The sequence below is a fragment of the Hypomesus nipponensis genome, chromosome 21 (genome assembly GCF_054491055.1).
Source record: "Hypomesus nipponensis isolate SF chromosome 21, ASM5449105v1, whole genome shotgun sequence".
In the NCBI taxonomy this organism is placed as follows: Eukaryota; Metazoa; Chordata; class Actinopteri; order Osmeriformes; family Osmeridae; genus Hypomesus; species Hypomesus nipponensis.
The window spans coordinates 1677501-1692500 of NC_140381.1; the positions used below are offsets into that span (position 1 = coordinate 1677501).

The following is a 15000-nucleotide window of genomic DNA, read 5'->3' on the forward strand; positions in this document are numbered from 1 at the left end:
AGGAGAGGAGAGGAGAGGAGAGGAGAGGAGAGGAGAGGGGAGGGGAGGGAGGGGGGAGAGAGGAGAGTTGGAGGGGAGGGAGGAGCAGGGGAGGGATGGCAGAAGGGGAGGAGCATGGGAGAGAGGAGGGGAGAGAGGAAAGGAGAAAGATGATGGGATAGGAAGAAGAGAAAGCGGAGGAGAGCAATAAGAACAAACTGACCCTCATCTACTTTCACAAAAGCATCTCAAATGTTCTCACAAACTCACATACTCTGCATTGCTGAAATTTACACACACACACTCAGCAGTGACAAGTAATGAGTCATGTTGCATCACTCTCTGACCTGCTGACCACCAGAGAAGAAGCGTAGCTGAATAAATCACACCCACGCGCACAAACACACACACACTTCACACACACACACTGGGACCTGGATCACTGGCACCCTTATGCAATTCTACTTGTCTCTCCAACAGTGCCTGTATGCTGTTACCATGACCACCAAAAATCCCTCATCCTCCGACTTTCGCTTTTTTCTCCTTCCCTCCCCCTCTCCTCTCTACCCTCCCTCCCTCCTACCCTCCTTCATTCCCTCCTTCCTTCTCTCCTTCCTCCTGTTCCCCCGTCTGTTCAGAGTGTGTATGTTCTGGGAAACATGACAGGACAGCAGCCTTGATGAGAGAGAGAGAGAGAGAGAGAGAGAGAGAGAGAGAGAGAGAGAGAGAGAGAGAGAGAGAGAGAGAGAGAGAGAGAGAGAGAGAGAGAGAGAGAGAGAGAGAGAGTATGGAAGTATGGAGAGTAATTGGTTTTCTCTGCTAGATAGTTACACACGTACCTGGAGGGCTTCGGGGCCTCGCCTCCTTTTTTGCAGTCTTGCCTTGGGATTTACTTAGACTTGCCATGTTTGCTATGATGAAGATTTTGTTGGGCCTCTTCACAAAAACAACAAGCTAGAGGTGGATAACAGCTACTCAGCTGAACAGTGGATTCGGTGACGACAAAACTAGTAAGAAAACAATTAGCTGGTTTAGTAATAAACCCGTTTTTAGTAGTCTTATTTAAGTACCATCCAAATAAAAAAATCTACCTATCACTACTTTTTGGCAAGACTTCACCATTCCTGTCCAGTTTACATGCTAGCGAGCTAGCTGCAAACTCTGGCATGGCGTAGTGTCTGGCTGTAGCCATGGCAACACACACAAACGGCAGAAGGAGTTTCGTGTCGGCCAACACAAAATGAGAAACGGACACCCTTGGGTGAAAGTGATGCCAAACAGAAATATTTTTATTTATTCATTTTTTTATTGTCTAGTAGGCCTAATGGTGTGAAATATGTACGGTGATAAACAACACGGATTCAATAATTAGTCACCGTGTTTCATGGAGGCTGTCTACCTGCTATAGAGACAAAATGCTGGAGTTAGCCAAACATTTCATGTTTTGTCTCCTTAATTTATTGTCATTTTCTACAGCATGTCTGTCTGGAAATGTAGGCTCCATGATATCATATTAGCCTATAGCCTAACTGAGTTCACGTGTTCTTAGAAGTCTTCTTGAACTTCCTAAATATTAGGCTGTTATTGTTTTCATGATATATGATAGCTAATTATTTCGAAAATCAAATTCTATCATTGTTGATGGGTTAGTTAGTTGACGAAAAAATAAATGAGTAGATAACACCCGCCCGTTGGACTTGGCACAAGCGCGCGCACAGCCTCTATGTTCCAGTTTCACTGGAAACTCGCTGTTCTCCTTGAGAACACGACGGGCTTTCCGCTCTTGCCACTCAGCGCTCGGTAAACGGTTCTTTGGCACACACGCCAGATCAGATTCCCAGTCGTGACGTGAACTAGCTGTGCGCGTGGGTATAAAAGCAGCGAGAGCAGCCTCTGATTGTCAAACCACCAACAGCCTGAAGGCGCGCGACACAACCGAATCGGTGCATGTAGAGTGTCCGCTCCCCTGGGCAGCTCACTGGTCCACAGAGCAACAAGGTAGTCCGCTTGGATTTCACATGACCCTCACGTCCGACCCTCACCACTACATGGAGGTTACCGGGAACCCCTCCGCCATTAAACACCCCAGTACCACACCTTCAGCCCACCAGGTCGGTTGCCCACTAGTCGGGTCTCCATTTCCTGGGACTAGACCGTCTGGCCCCTCCGGTAAGGTCCTGCTAGCCTATCAAAGCGCCACCCAGCATCTAAGCTCCTCTGGGTTGAAAACCGGCATGGGGCTCCTCAAGATGGCAACTTCTCAGTGGAAGCACCAGGAGAAGAAGGCGAGGGTGACGTTGTCTTCAAGCTCAGGCAGCCGCCAACTGAACACCTCCGGCGGGCATCCGTGCAAGAAGTCCCCGCTGGACCAGCTCACCGCTCTGGTGCTTCAGGGCCAGACCAGGCTGCGTGAACTCGGACAGGGACAGCGCCGGGAGTTGCCTTGCTCCACCAAGCCACAGAACTCTAAACGGATGGTGGTTCTTGGAGCACCTCGGGTCGGTAAGACTTCTATTCTTCGCCGGTACCTCCGGGACGGCTTTGCCGAGGAGTACGAGCCCACCTCGGAAGACTTCCTCCGGAAACTCTTCCACATCCGCGGAGAGACTTACCAGATCGACGTCCTGGACGCGTCCGGGGAGAGGAGCTTCCCCGCCAAGCGGAGACTTTCCATCCTTACCGGTGCGTAACGGGGAGGAAAACTTAAAAGGAATCGTGTTTTGTTGTATGTTGTATGGCTATCTTTTTTATTTATTGCCTAGTTTATTTGATTTTGCCGTGCAGCTCGTATATTCTAATGATAGCTTATCAGTTTAATAGGAATGAGCAAATTCGTTATTTTAAAAGGGAACACGCGTAAAAACAGCTGTCCAGATTGTGGAATTACTGAACGCTCACGTTTTCGTCTCTCCTCGCGCTCCACAGGTGACATATTTCTGCTCGTCTTCAGTCTGGACGACCGGAGCTCCTTCGAAGAGGTGTGCGCCCTTCGCGAGGAGATCGTCGTGGCCAAAACCAAGCTCCTCAAGTCAGCTGTACCGGGTCAGACAGCGCGCGTGCCCATGGTGATCTGCGCTAACAAGGTGGACCTGCCCCCGGCAGAGAGGCTCGTATCCCGGGCGGAGGTGCTAGACGTTTTCGGTGAGACCTGCGCCTACTTCGAGACATCCGCTAAAGACAGCACTAATCTGGAGGACGTATTCGAGACCCTGGCTAAGAAAGGCGGGTTGCCTACAGAAACCGGACCATCACAGCACCGTAAAGTCTCCATCCGGTCGTACCAAGCGATAAGGACTGGTGGGATGACCGACAGAGAGAGCCAGGCCTCCGGTTCTGAGGTTCCGTGCGGGGCGCTGTATCCGCTGGCGCGGAGGCCGAGTTTTAACACCGATCTACGGAAAGTTCTCGGCCCCAGCTTGGACAGGAAGACTAGCGGGCCGCTGGAAAAGTGTCAAATTCAATGAATCACTAAAACATCTTGATGGAAACTGTAGGCTAATGATTGAAGCGCTGAAGGCTGTAGTGTTTTCGGACAGATTGGCTCATTTAGGCGAGTTGTGAGTGATGTTGGTGCACTCGATTCTTAAGAAGCGTGTTTAGCAAATAACCAATGTGGATTGAGTAATAATGTTTATCTTGTACAGATGTCCAATTAAAGTTTCGAAATAAAACACTTTTATATATTTACATGATGTTGCTGTTAATCTTGAGACATATATTATCATTTGATTCTAAATGTGTGGGATTTTGTGTGTACATGCATGTATGTTCCCCATTCAGGTGAGTAGCAAAAGATACAGCGAGTTGGTGAGTATGTATGGTTGTGTGTGTGTGTGTGTGTGTGTGTGTGTGTTAGAGTGGAAGAGAGAGAGTGTGGGTGTTTAGTTATAGCCTTTCAACTCTGTTACACAACACGCTTTACAATTCACAATGTCAAAGAATGTGTGTCTGTGTGCGATTCTGTGAACGAGAGTGTATGTGTGTTAGACTGTGTGTGTGTGTGTGTGCTTGTGTGTGTGACTGTGTGTGTTGTGAGAGAATAGACAGGAAGGCAGCGTTGTCTGAAGTGAAGTCGTGATTGCCATCAGTGTCTGGCTGGCCCACACACAACATCCCTCTTTCTTCAGCTGCATCTGTTAATCTGTGTGTGTTTGTGCATGTATGTAAGTGTGTGTGTATGTGTGCGTGTGTTTGTGCATGTCCATCCAGCCCACCAGCATCCCGCTGCATGTGGGTCTGTGTGTGTGTGTGTGTGTGTGTGTAAAAGGAAAAAAGGTTAACTAGAGGTGAGGAAGTCAACCATGACTCATGTCTCAACACAGTGCATCAGGGCTGGACCTGGCCTAGTTGTGTGTGTGTGTGTCTGTGTGTCTGTGTGTGTCTGTGTGTGTGTTGCATCTGTAAGGAGCTCCAAGTGTGGTATGTTCTGCCCTGGGCCCTAGGTGTGCATGTGCCAGCACATGTCTGCTATCAGAGAGAGGGGGGGGGAGAGTGTGTGTAAAGGCCTTGAGGTTTGTGAGTGTGTGTAAAGAAAGTGAGGTGTGTGTGTGTGTAAAGGTGTATGTGGGGGGGGGTCCAGAGACACCATCTTGTGTGAATCCTGAGGTGTAGTCATGGATACGGAGATGTAGTCGTGGATACGGAGCTACACAGTTGACGTCTGTCTTTCAGGGTCAGAGAGAGATGGAGCACCCACTGAGAGGAGGAGGCAATGGAAGGGGAGAGAGAGAGAGGAGGGAGAGAGAGACAGACAGAGAGAGAGAGGGAGAGAGAGAGACAGAGAGAGAGAGAGAGAGAGAGAGAGAGAGAGAGAGAGAGAGAGAGAGAGAGAGAGAGAGAGAGAGAGAGAGAGAGAGAGAGAGAGAGAGAGGGAGGGAGGGAGAGAGAGAGAGAGAGAGAGGAAGGGAGAGAGAGAGAGGAAGGGAGAGAGAGGGAGAGAAAGAGGAGTGTTGTGATGAGGGAAGAATGGAGGAGGTGATGGAGGAGGATGGGAGAGAGAAAACAGGCTGCTGCTTGGCACGCAAGGCCAGGTGAGAAAGAGAGAGATAGAAAGAGCAGGAGAAAGAGACGTCAGTATGTCAGTCTCCACTCCAATCAGCCTGCCCTTCTCCTCATTCACGCTGGATGGATCCCAGAGGAGAGATTAGAGAAACAGGGGAGAGAGCACGCAAGGATCGAGCGGAAAAGGGGGGACTGGGAGGAGAAGGAGGGAGGGATGAAGAGAGAGAGAGAGAGAGAGGGTGAGAGGTAGCAGGTGGTGAGGGGAATGTTGTATCACAGAGCATCGTGGAAAAACAATATTATTCAGATGATGTTGTTGTTGTTTTGTTGTACTGTCCTGTCATGAGTCATCATGTTGTTCTTGCAGAGTATTAACAATATAGAACGTTCCTACATAATGTTATAATTGTGCACACAATTGTGCACAGAATTTTGCAAGGACATTTGTTTGGTCCTTGATCCTCTGGTATCATTCTACACTCTCACTTTGAGTCCCACATGTTTACATCGTTGTTCTATGCATTCTGCTTTTTAGTAGACACAGAGACACAGTTATCAAAGTCAACACAAGATGGCACCATTTTATCAATCAACGTTGTTTGCTTGCGTAGCAACCGCTTCTTTTGCACCAGAAATGAAACTTAGTCCCAAATAAATGTGCAACACCTCGTCTTATTCACTCACACAGCAGAGAACCGGATACACGACGATCAGACAAGGAATGTGAGTAACTTGTCTTTGTGTATATAAAGCGTACATTACTTCTGTGTGTCTAAAAGTACCGCTCCATGCCCTGTCCTGAACACTGGAAGTGTCGTCAAGGGCACTGTATAATCTAACCTAACTTTCACTGCAAATTAATTAAGAAGTTTTTACAGTCTAGTTTACACATGATGTAAGACAGTTAAAGTTTTAAGTTATCGAGACAAACGTAAAATAAGATCTCCACTTACTGAAGACTATCTATACATTATATAATCTGTGCCAACATTTAAACAACAGCATATTGTTGAGATTGAGCATCCTCTTCTATTATTTTCAAATGAAACCTGCATTTATATTTATTAAATGAGAGTGTATTTATAGCTTAATTGTTTATTATCAAGGTTTTATTAATTCTGGATGGAGCTAGTCTGCAGCGTCTCTGATCATGTGACCTCTCTAGACATTTGATTGGTGGCTGCAACCTGTTATGATGGCTGGAGGCGGGGCTTGCTGGATCCTGTTCCTATTCACCATGTGTGTCATATATCATGCTGCTTTGTGCCACAGTAAGGAAAGCACACACACAGACAGACACACACACGCAAACAAACACACGCACACACACACACACCTAGACAAACACATTCACACACAAACATGTTATGTAGTAGCCTGACGTTGTCATACTCATAATTCTAGTCAGAATATGAGTCTGATAATTTTCCGTTGGGCTGTGACTATGGGGCGTGTTTCAACCGAACTCATAAAACAAATGCCTCTTCGCTCAATTGGATAGACTTTGAACCAATCAAAGCAATGTAATATGTTGTTTGTTGAAAATTAATTCAACCCAAGCGCTCTTTCATGACATTGTTGATTACTTTACTGTTGATCATCTGTCCATCATCGTATAAAGCCTGCCCTGGCAATTTCATTGGTCCGCCCAGATCCTGGTCTTATAATAGTTTGTCCCCAATACGAGCCCCTCCAGACCCAACTTCCCGACCACATTTTTTGTGGGCGGGGCTAAATTGGTCTGGCAGCCAGGCTAGTTATGTAGTGTTTGTCTTCTTTAAAAGGCGACCATGTTAACTGCCCCTCTTGACTCCTTCCAGAGTCTTCTGATCTGAGGATTGTTCTGGTGGGGAAGACAGGATCAGGGAAGAGTGCAACAGGAAACACCATCCTGGGGCAGGAAGTCTTTAAAGAGGGCATGTCAGCTGAATCAGTGACCAGTAGCTGTCAGAAACACCAGGCTGTAGTAGCAGGGAGAACGATACAGGTCATTGACAGTCCAGGACTCTTTGACACCAACATGCCCGAGGCAGAAGTGAAGAGACACATCGAGGAGTGTGTCAACATGTCAGTCCCAGGACCCCACGCCTTCCTGCTGGTTATTAGAATAGGGAGGTTCACTGAGGAGGAGAAGAACACCGTCAAATGGATCCAGAAGAACTTTGGAGAGGATTCAAACATGTACACCGTGGTTCTGTTCACCCACGCAGACCAGCTGACAAATAAGACCATGAAGGAGCTTATCAAGGAAAGTACCGACCTGCGTAGACTGGTGTTAAACTTTGGACGGCGCTACCACGTCTTCAACAACCAGGAGAAGGTGGACCGTACCCAGGTCACTGAGCTGCTGGAGAAGATTGAGAAGATGGTGGAGTTCAACGGGGGAGAACACTACACCAACGAGATGTATGAGGAGGCCCAGAGAAGGATGTGGGAGGAAGGGAACTACTGTTTGATAACTGAGTATGCTGGGGGGGTGATTGTGGTGGTGGGGATTGTCTTTGGTTCTCCAGTCATAAGTGCAGCGGGCGCGTCTCTGTGGCAGGGGGGAGCATGTAAATTAGTTGAAAAATACTCTAATTTCAAAGAACATGTTAAAACATTTTACTAAAAAAAACCCAGACGGGTTTAGGTTTCTGTTGATTATGTTATCTATTTTTTCTATTGACAAAAGTTTATGTAGCTGGGTGTGTGTTTATATGTGGTTTTACCTGTGTGGTATAGATTATATAGTCTATATAGTATATATATGTATATATATCTATATATGGGAGAAAAGGCCACCTGATATAATATGTGATATTCATTCTGTATTGGACAGATTATATGTTTCTACGTGTGGGTTGGGTCAATAAAGAGTTAAAAGACATTCTTGTTCTCTTGTGTATCTTTGAAGTTCATTATACTTAATTATCTGATACTTTATGAAAGTAATATTCTATAATGCTTTTTGTATTGATAAAATTGTGCCCTTGTACTGTAAGTTAACAACTGTAGGGGCAAATATCGAGTTTTGTTTCCTTGGAAAGGTGAGGTAGGCGTGGCACTGTCACATGATCAATAGGCTGGTATAGCCGGTGTAGATCAGTTAAACTCATCCTCAGCTATGTATACAGGTCACCCGCACCAGGAAATAGCTATCTTTTCGTTTGCGTAGCTGGAAGCTAGCAGCTGTTAGGGGCCGAGCTTGGGATGTCGGAGGTGGCGGGTTTGATCCCAGTGACGGGCAAACGTTGGTCAATTGTATCTCTGATGGGGGTGTGGCTACGTCTGTTACACTGTAGAGACAGTGAGGAAACACCTGTTACTCTGGCACCTGTAGAGACAGTGAGGAAACACCTGTTACTCTGGCACCTGTAGAGACAGTGAAGAAACAGAGGAGAGAGGGAGGAGGAACAGAGAGAGAGAGGGAGAGAGGGAGGGATGGAGGAGGAACATAGAGAAAGAGAGGGAGGGATGGATGCAGGAGGAAGAAAGAGAGGGAGGGAGGCAGAGAAAGATGTGAGGAAAAAGGAAGAACTATAAAAGACGGACTAACATTAGATATCAGAGTTACAGGGGCAGAAATTACACCAATGAGATGTATGGGGTGGCTCAGAGAAGGATGTGGAAGGAGGAGAGGAGGAAGAGAGAACAGGACCAAAGAAAGAAGGATGAGGAAGAGAGGATAAGAAGGGAGGGAGGGTTCAGAATGACTGTTACCGGGATTCTTCCCTCCTCCCTCTTATTGTCTGTTTTTTCACTCTTCGTATCTCTCCCTCCCTCTCTCTCTCTCTCTCTCTCTCTCTCTCTCTCTCTCTCTCTCTCTCTCTCTCTCTCTCAGTCTCTCTCTCTCTCTCTTATCCTCTCACTCTCTTTCTCTCCTTCTCTCACAATCCCTCCCTGCTTCTCTCTCTCTTTGTGGCTCCCCCGCTCACGTTCTCTCTATATTCCTCACTCCCTCCCTCCGGCTCTCTCCCTCTCGTTCTTTCTCTACCATTCTCTCTCTCCCACCTTCATTTCTTTGACTCTTTCGCTTGCTCTTTCTCTCTCTCTCTCTCCTTGCTTCTAGGGATGGGAGGGTAAAGAGAACTGAAGGGGTAGAGAGGATGGGAGAGGAGTCACAAAAAGAGCGAGGGGGTAGCACAACTCCTGACAACTTCCTCGAGGGCAGGGCTTTTCTTTAAGAAATCTTCAAGCTCCATTCCCTTGAGATCGTCGATCCCGGTGAAAAGTATCCAGGTGTATTTTAAAGCTTCTTCTCCAAAGTTCTCCTGGATCCACTAGGTGGCGTTCCTCTCTTCCAGCAGGAACACATGAGGACCAGGGGAGGACAGATACACACACTCCTCCATCTCCGCCTTCAGCTGAGCTGACATCACCTCCGAGACGAAGACCCCCGGGGTGTCAATAACGTGGACGGTTCGGTTGTCATAGTGATGGTTTGTTTGAAACAACGGATCATCACAGAGGATGGAGAAGGTTCCACAAGAACGGACTCGCCAGGGTTAATGAGAGGTCGTTATTCACCTCACACACTGACAGGTGAATGAGGAAACATTTCATGAATTCTCAGCCAACGTTCCTGAGGCTGGTTCTTCCACTCATGTACCTTTATCTCTCTCTCTTTCTATTCTCCCTCCCTCTCTCTCTCTCTCTCTCTCTCTGTCTCTCTCTCTCTTCTCTCTCTCTCTCTTTCTTCTATTGCTCTCCCTCTCCCCCTCCTCTTTCATCAGAGTTAATCACTCCCATAACTCACTCAATCAAGAATGAGGAACATGATCTCTGCCAACCCTCAATCATGTTCCTCCAGAACTGTACTTACCTCTCATTATGTCTCCTTAACTCCTCCTTTTATCCTTTTAGCAGATGATTTCCTGGAATCGACAAGACATTGATCATACAAACAAGAGACAGTTCTGATTAATAAAGTCCCATCTCTCTCCTGACTGTATCATGGGTGATGATACAATGATGATCTATTGATGGTCAGAACCGTGTGGTGATGACCTGTGAAGTTACACAGGTTAGTTCATGCAGTGAAGTCTAGTCACATTTTGTAAATGGTTGCCATCATTACGCAACGAGGAATATTTACAGAAGTGTTGCTTCAGCATAGTATGTGGTCATACAATGTTTGTCAACAATCAATTGAAAACCAAGTTTGATTGTGATCAATCTAACCAGGTTCACACCAGAGGAGAGAAATGCAGTGAAATGGATCGAGGACAACTTTGTCCAGAAAGCAGCGCAGTATACCATCGTACTATTTACTGGTGGTGATGGACTAGGGGTCAAAAGTGTAGAAGACTTTGTCTGGTGGTACTTTGCACACTCAACGGAGAAGGTTTTCATGTTTGTAGGAGTAAGTAGCTCCTACACCCCCCCCCCCCAGAGAGACAGAGTAGAAAGAGAGAGAGGTAGAGAGAGACAGAGATAGGTACATGAGTGGAAGAACCAACGTCAGGAACGTTGGCAGAGAATTCATGAAATGTTTCCTCATTCACCTGTCAGAGTGATGTAACGCCCGGCATTGCTGCGGTCTCCCGTTCGTGTAGATTCACCCTCTACAACATCCGGAAGATCAGGAGATACCTGTCTGAGCACTCCACCCAGCTGCTTGTCCAAGCACTGGTCCTCTCCAAGTTGGACTACTGCAACTCACTGCTCGCCAGTCTCCCAGCATGCGCAACCCGCCCTCTTCAGAGGATTCAGAACGCAGCGGCCCGCCTGGTCTACAATCTACCCAGGCGCTCCCACGTCACCCCGCTCCTCATCTCCCTCCACTGGCTACCCTTAATGGCCCGCATCAGATTCAAGACCCTGGTACTGACCTTCCGAACAGTGAACGGGACTGCACCTGACTACATCAAGTCTCTCCTGCAGCCTTACACCCCCACCCGTCACCTACGGTCTTCTTCAGACAACCGCCTGGTGGTCCCACCGCTCAAGACCGCCCGGTCCCAACACAAGCTCTTCTCCTGCCTGGTCCCCCAGTGGTGGAATCAACTCCCCAACTCCATCAGAGACACAGACTGTCTCTCCACCTTCAAGAAAAGGCTCAAGACGCACTTGTTCCGGGAGTACAACGGTACTTAGGAATGGTTTGCTCAACCCAATGCTAGTTTCCTCAAGGATCAGAATGACTTGCTTAGACTGTTGCTCTTGTTGGTTAGTGGTAGCTGATTTAAACTGTTGTATTCTATTTTAATTAATCCTATTTTTATTGCTTTCCTACAGGTACACTTGCACTTAGAGATTAATGTTGTTTAATTGTAACTTGCTTAACTACATGCTCTTATGGTTTCTTCCCTTTAGCACTTATTTTTTGGTTGTTCACAATATGTACTTCTTGTTTTTGGCTACCCGCAATGCTATGGGGCTATCTTGTTGTTATTATCACATACATAGTGACATATGCACTTTGTAAAGCTCTCTCTTGGAAGTCGCTTTGGATAAAAGCGTCTGCTAAATGAATAAATGTAAATGTAATGTAAAGAGCACCTGATGTAATAAGAGATATGAATTCTGAATTGGACAGATTCTATACTTTTAAGTGTGGGTTGGGTCAATAAAGGGTTAAAAGACTCAGTCTCTTGTGTATTTTTTAACTTTATGATACTCTACAATCTTATACTTTATGATACTGTGTGCTTTTCTGTAATACTATAATACGCAATGATACTCTCTGATTTACACTTTAGTACTGTATAATAGTATGTGATGATTTAAACGCAGTCTGGCCACAGAAGAACAAGCAGAGTGAATCCGTCTGATCAAACTTATTGGATGTGTTGGATAGATACAGTGTTTGTAAACAGATTCTACATTTCCAAACAGGAAGATTCTAGTATTGAGCCTTACCTGTCAATATGTAACTTTAAACAACATAAGAGATACAGATTAGTTGTCATCAGTTCTCAAAACTCTTCAATGTTTTTTTGATCCTTTATCTACAGAACATAATGTTACATTTACATTTAGTCATTTAGTAGACGCTCTTATCCAGAGCGACTTATAGTAAGTACAGGGACATTCCCTCGAGGCAAGTAGGGTGAAGTGCCTTGCCCAACAACACAACATCATTTGGCATGGCCGGGAATCAAACCGCCAACCTTCTGATTGCTAGCCCAATTGCATAACCGCTCAGCCACCTGACTACCCCCAAGTTGTTAACAACACAATTGATGATGCTATCACTATAACTTGACAGCCCATGGTTTGATTAAGTATATTCCTCCAATCAGAACAGCAGTGTCACTTGTTGCCAGGTAGACTGTCTTTTGAACACCAACGGTGCAGATTATGAAATGCATGCTTAAGAAAAGGAGAGGATGCTATATTAGTGATACCAAGATAAGATGCTAGTGATTACAGGTTAAAGCAACCTCACAATGTTGGATGAGCATATTTTAATCCATATGTTGAGTTTTGGACTGAACTGATCTGAACTGTCTGCTATAAAACTATACTAAAAGTACTAGCTATTGAACTGTGTGTTATATTTGCATAGGACTGTAACTGTGTGATTATAATATCAAACAGCACAGTATCATGCAGTGCAGCAGTCTGGAGGTTACTGGAGGTCAGATACAACTCATCAGGGTTATGAATATGGGTGTCACTCACATAACTCACTGACAGAGGAATGAGGAACATACTTAGATCTATGCAAACAATAAAACTGTCCCTCCCTCCCCCACCCCTCGGTCTCTCTCCCCCCTCTCCCTCTTCCCCTCTCTCTCTGTCTCTCCCCCCTCTCCCTCCCTCTCTGTCTCTCCCTCCCTCCCTAACTACCCCCGCCCTCTCTGTCTCTCCTCCCTTTCCCCACTCGGTCCCCCCCCACCCTCTCTCTCTCTCTCTCTCTCTCTCTCTCTCTCTCTCTCTCTCTCTCTCTCTCTCTCTCTGTCTCTCTGTCCCTCCTTACCCCCCTCTCCCTCCCTCCCTCTCTGTCTTTCCCCCCCCCTCCTCGGTCTCTCTCTCCCTCTCCCTCCCTTAGATCTTGACTCTCACTGAACATCACATTCTGAGAATGTAAACAAATTTGTCTAATTTATTCGTTTTAGTGGAAGTCAACACATATACAAAATTACACACTACATAAAAAACATATTACAACTTATGTTTTTAGCTCACATCAGTTGCAAATGCTCACATTGTTATGAAGACTGATGCATGCTTGAGTGACAAAAAAAAGAAAAGGAAAAATAATCAAGTAAAAAAGTTAACAAACTAGATGCATAGCAGGATACAAGTAAGAACAAAACAACACATAGAACAGAACTTCAATATGTTATCCTCCTGAGGACTGGATTCAGGTTCCTTATTTCTTTTTAGGTTTAGATATCTTTAGTCATCTTTAGAGGTTGTCAATTTTCCTTCAGTTTGCTTTGTACATAAAGAGAACCTCCAACTACTCCTGCAACTGCCCCTACTGCCCCTGCTAAAGCTGTTTCTTCAGACCCTGATCCTACTGCTCTTGATACAGCCACAGCACTCCCCCCGCCCATTACAGCTGATCCTGTTACTATCCTTCGTTCCCTTTTCTGCCAATAGATCTTCTCCTGAGCCTTCTTGTACATGTTGTTGGTGTAGTGCTGTCCTCTGTTCTCCTCCACCATCCTCTCTATCTTCTCCAGCAGCTCTGGGACCTGAGTGGTGTTACCTCTGGCTTTGTTATCAAGGACATGATATCTGCCCCCACAGCTGTTAACTAGGTCTCTGAGATCCTCATTCTCTTGAATAATACTCTCTACTGTTTGTCCTTCAGCTAGAGCGTCACCATGAGTGAACAGCAGGATAGTGAAACCTACAGCATCAACTCCAAAGTTATCCTGGATCCACCTCACACAGTCCCTCTCCTCCTGAGTGATTCTGGCCTTCAGACTGATGACCAGCAGGAAGGCATGAGGTCCTGGGAGGGACAACTCTACACACCTAGCTAACTCAGATTTAACATCTTCCACTTCTCTGTTTTGACAATAACTCATCATCGATCCCTGGAGTGTCAATCACATTGATCTTCATCCCAGCCACCTCCCCACTCTGCTTCTGACACTCTGCAGTCACAGAGTTAGCGGAGAGTTTAGCTTTAAAGGCCCCAGGTCTCCCCAGGATGGTGTTTCCTGTTGAACTCTTCCCTGCTCCCATCTTTCCCACCAAAACGACTCTTAAAGTTGAGACTGTTGGAGACCCAAATGAACTGTGTTACAAAATTGTGCTGTTTGTACATGTCAGTAGTCAGTGTTAATGTCTGTAGATATTTAATGATAGCTAGTTTGAGAAAATATTTTGGGGTTCTGATGAAGTGAAATAAATTAATGTTTTTTTGTTTATCTTGAATTTCTCCTTTCCTCCCTGCGGCGATTGAAGTACAGTCCTCATGCATAATAACCACCTTTCAGAAACCGCTTTAGCCACATTGTTGCATTTGCATTAACACAGAAAAGGAAACAGGAAAGTACACAGTATGTAATTAAACAAACAATAAAACATATTAAAACATTAGATGTGAAAATGTGGCAGAATTCATAATCTACACAGGTAGATTAGTGCCACTATTGTCCACAAATGTGTACCACGATTCACAAATGGTTCATAATTAGTAAATGCTTACCATGGTCCATAAAAAAACTCTACAAATGTAGGAATATGCGTTTGTGAGTCACATTACACGTGTGGATGTGGCTCCTAAACTTGAATCAAAGCTGGCACATGCAGGAAAGAATTGCAGAATGTACAGCCACCAGCAATTCAACAGAAACAAGAGCTATACAGTTTTAAACTAGCTTTTACCGGTGTTAATTTGAAAATGACAAAAATACTGGGTGATACAGCATAGGCCTGGTGCAAGTAGTAAAAGTGTCCTGGAATTTGATGGAGTGAGAAAGTCTTTATACACTTTTTTTCACTGAGGACAAATGACCGTCCCACGGTGCTTCTAATGCAGAATAAAACACTAACACCGCAAAAACAATTTTCCCATATCTACTTACATAATGAACTGCACAATCTGCTATTGCTAATATCAAAGCTTTCGAG

General features: G+C 45.6%; 4 protein-coding genes and 1 pseudogene across 4 annotated transcripts in view; 2 read left to right on the plus strand and 3 right to left on the minus strand.

Annotated features, from left to right (window-relative positions):
* mycbpap (mycbp associated protein) overlaps positions 1-1171 on the minus strand; it is an 11922-nt gene extending 10751 nt beyond the window's left edge. The window contains exon 1 of the mRNA XM_084685159.1: positions 819-1171. Within this exon, the coding sequence (XP_084541285.1) occupies positions 819-885 (67 nt within the window). The 5' untranslated portion in view covers positions 886-1171. The remainder of the gene's footprint in view (positions 1-818) is intronic.
* A 200-nt stretch (positions 1172-1371) lies between these two features.
* rasd2b (RASD family member 2b) lies at positions 1372-3626 on the plus strand. The gene is made up of 2 exons (XM_084685211.1): positions 1372-2661; positions 2905-3626. The coding sequence occupies exons 1-2, from the start codon at positions 1998-2000 to the stop codon at positions 3441-3443; spliced, it is 1203 nt and encodes a 400-aa protein (XP_084541337.1). The 5' UTR covers positions 1372-1997; the 3' UTR covers positions 3444-3626.
* Positions 3627-6743: 3117 nt separating this feature from the next.
* On the plus strand, positions 6744-7842 carry LOC146237326 (GTPase IMAP family member 9-like). The gene has a single exon (XM_084685239.1). The coding sequence runs from the start codon at positions 6899-6901 to the stop codon at positions 7589-7591; it is 693 nt and encodes a 230-aa protein (XP_084541365.1). The 5' UTR covers positions 6744-6898; the 3' UTR covers positions 7592-7842.
* Positions 7843-13141: 5299 nt separating this feature from the next.
* On the minus strand, positions 13142-14347 carry LOC146237327 (GTPase IMAP family member 4-like; annotated as a pseudogene).
* A 378-nt stretch (positions 14348-14725) lies between these two features.
* Positions 14726-15000, minus strand: part of LOC146237328 (GTPase IMAP family member 9-like) — a gene marked incomplete at its 5' end in the record, with an annotated part of 1057 nt that continues 782 nt past the window's right edge. Inside the window, one exon of the mRNA XM_084685900.1 lies at positions 14726-15000. This exon is cut by the window's right edge and continues 782 nt beyond it. Coding sequence (XP_084542026.1) covers positions 14853-15000 — 148 coding nt within the window.

Bases quoted from the DNA above. Each gene is read 5' to 3' on its own strand.
- rasd2b (XM_084685211.1), top strand. From the start codon at position 1,998: ATGACCCTCACGTCCGACCCTCACCACTACATGGAGGTTACCGGGAAC. The intron at 2,662-2,904 runs GTGCGTAACGGG...CGCGCTCCACAG, and splicing joins GAGACTTTCCATCCTTACCG to GTGACATATTTCTGCTCGTC.
- LOC146237326 (XM_084685239.1), top strand. From the start codon at position 6,899: ATGTCAGCTGAATCAGTGACCAGTAGCTGTCAGAAACACCAGGCTGTA.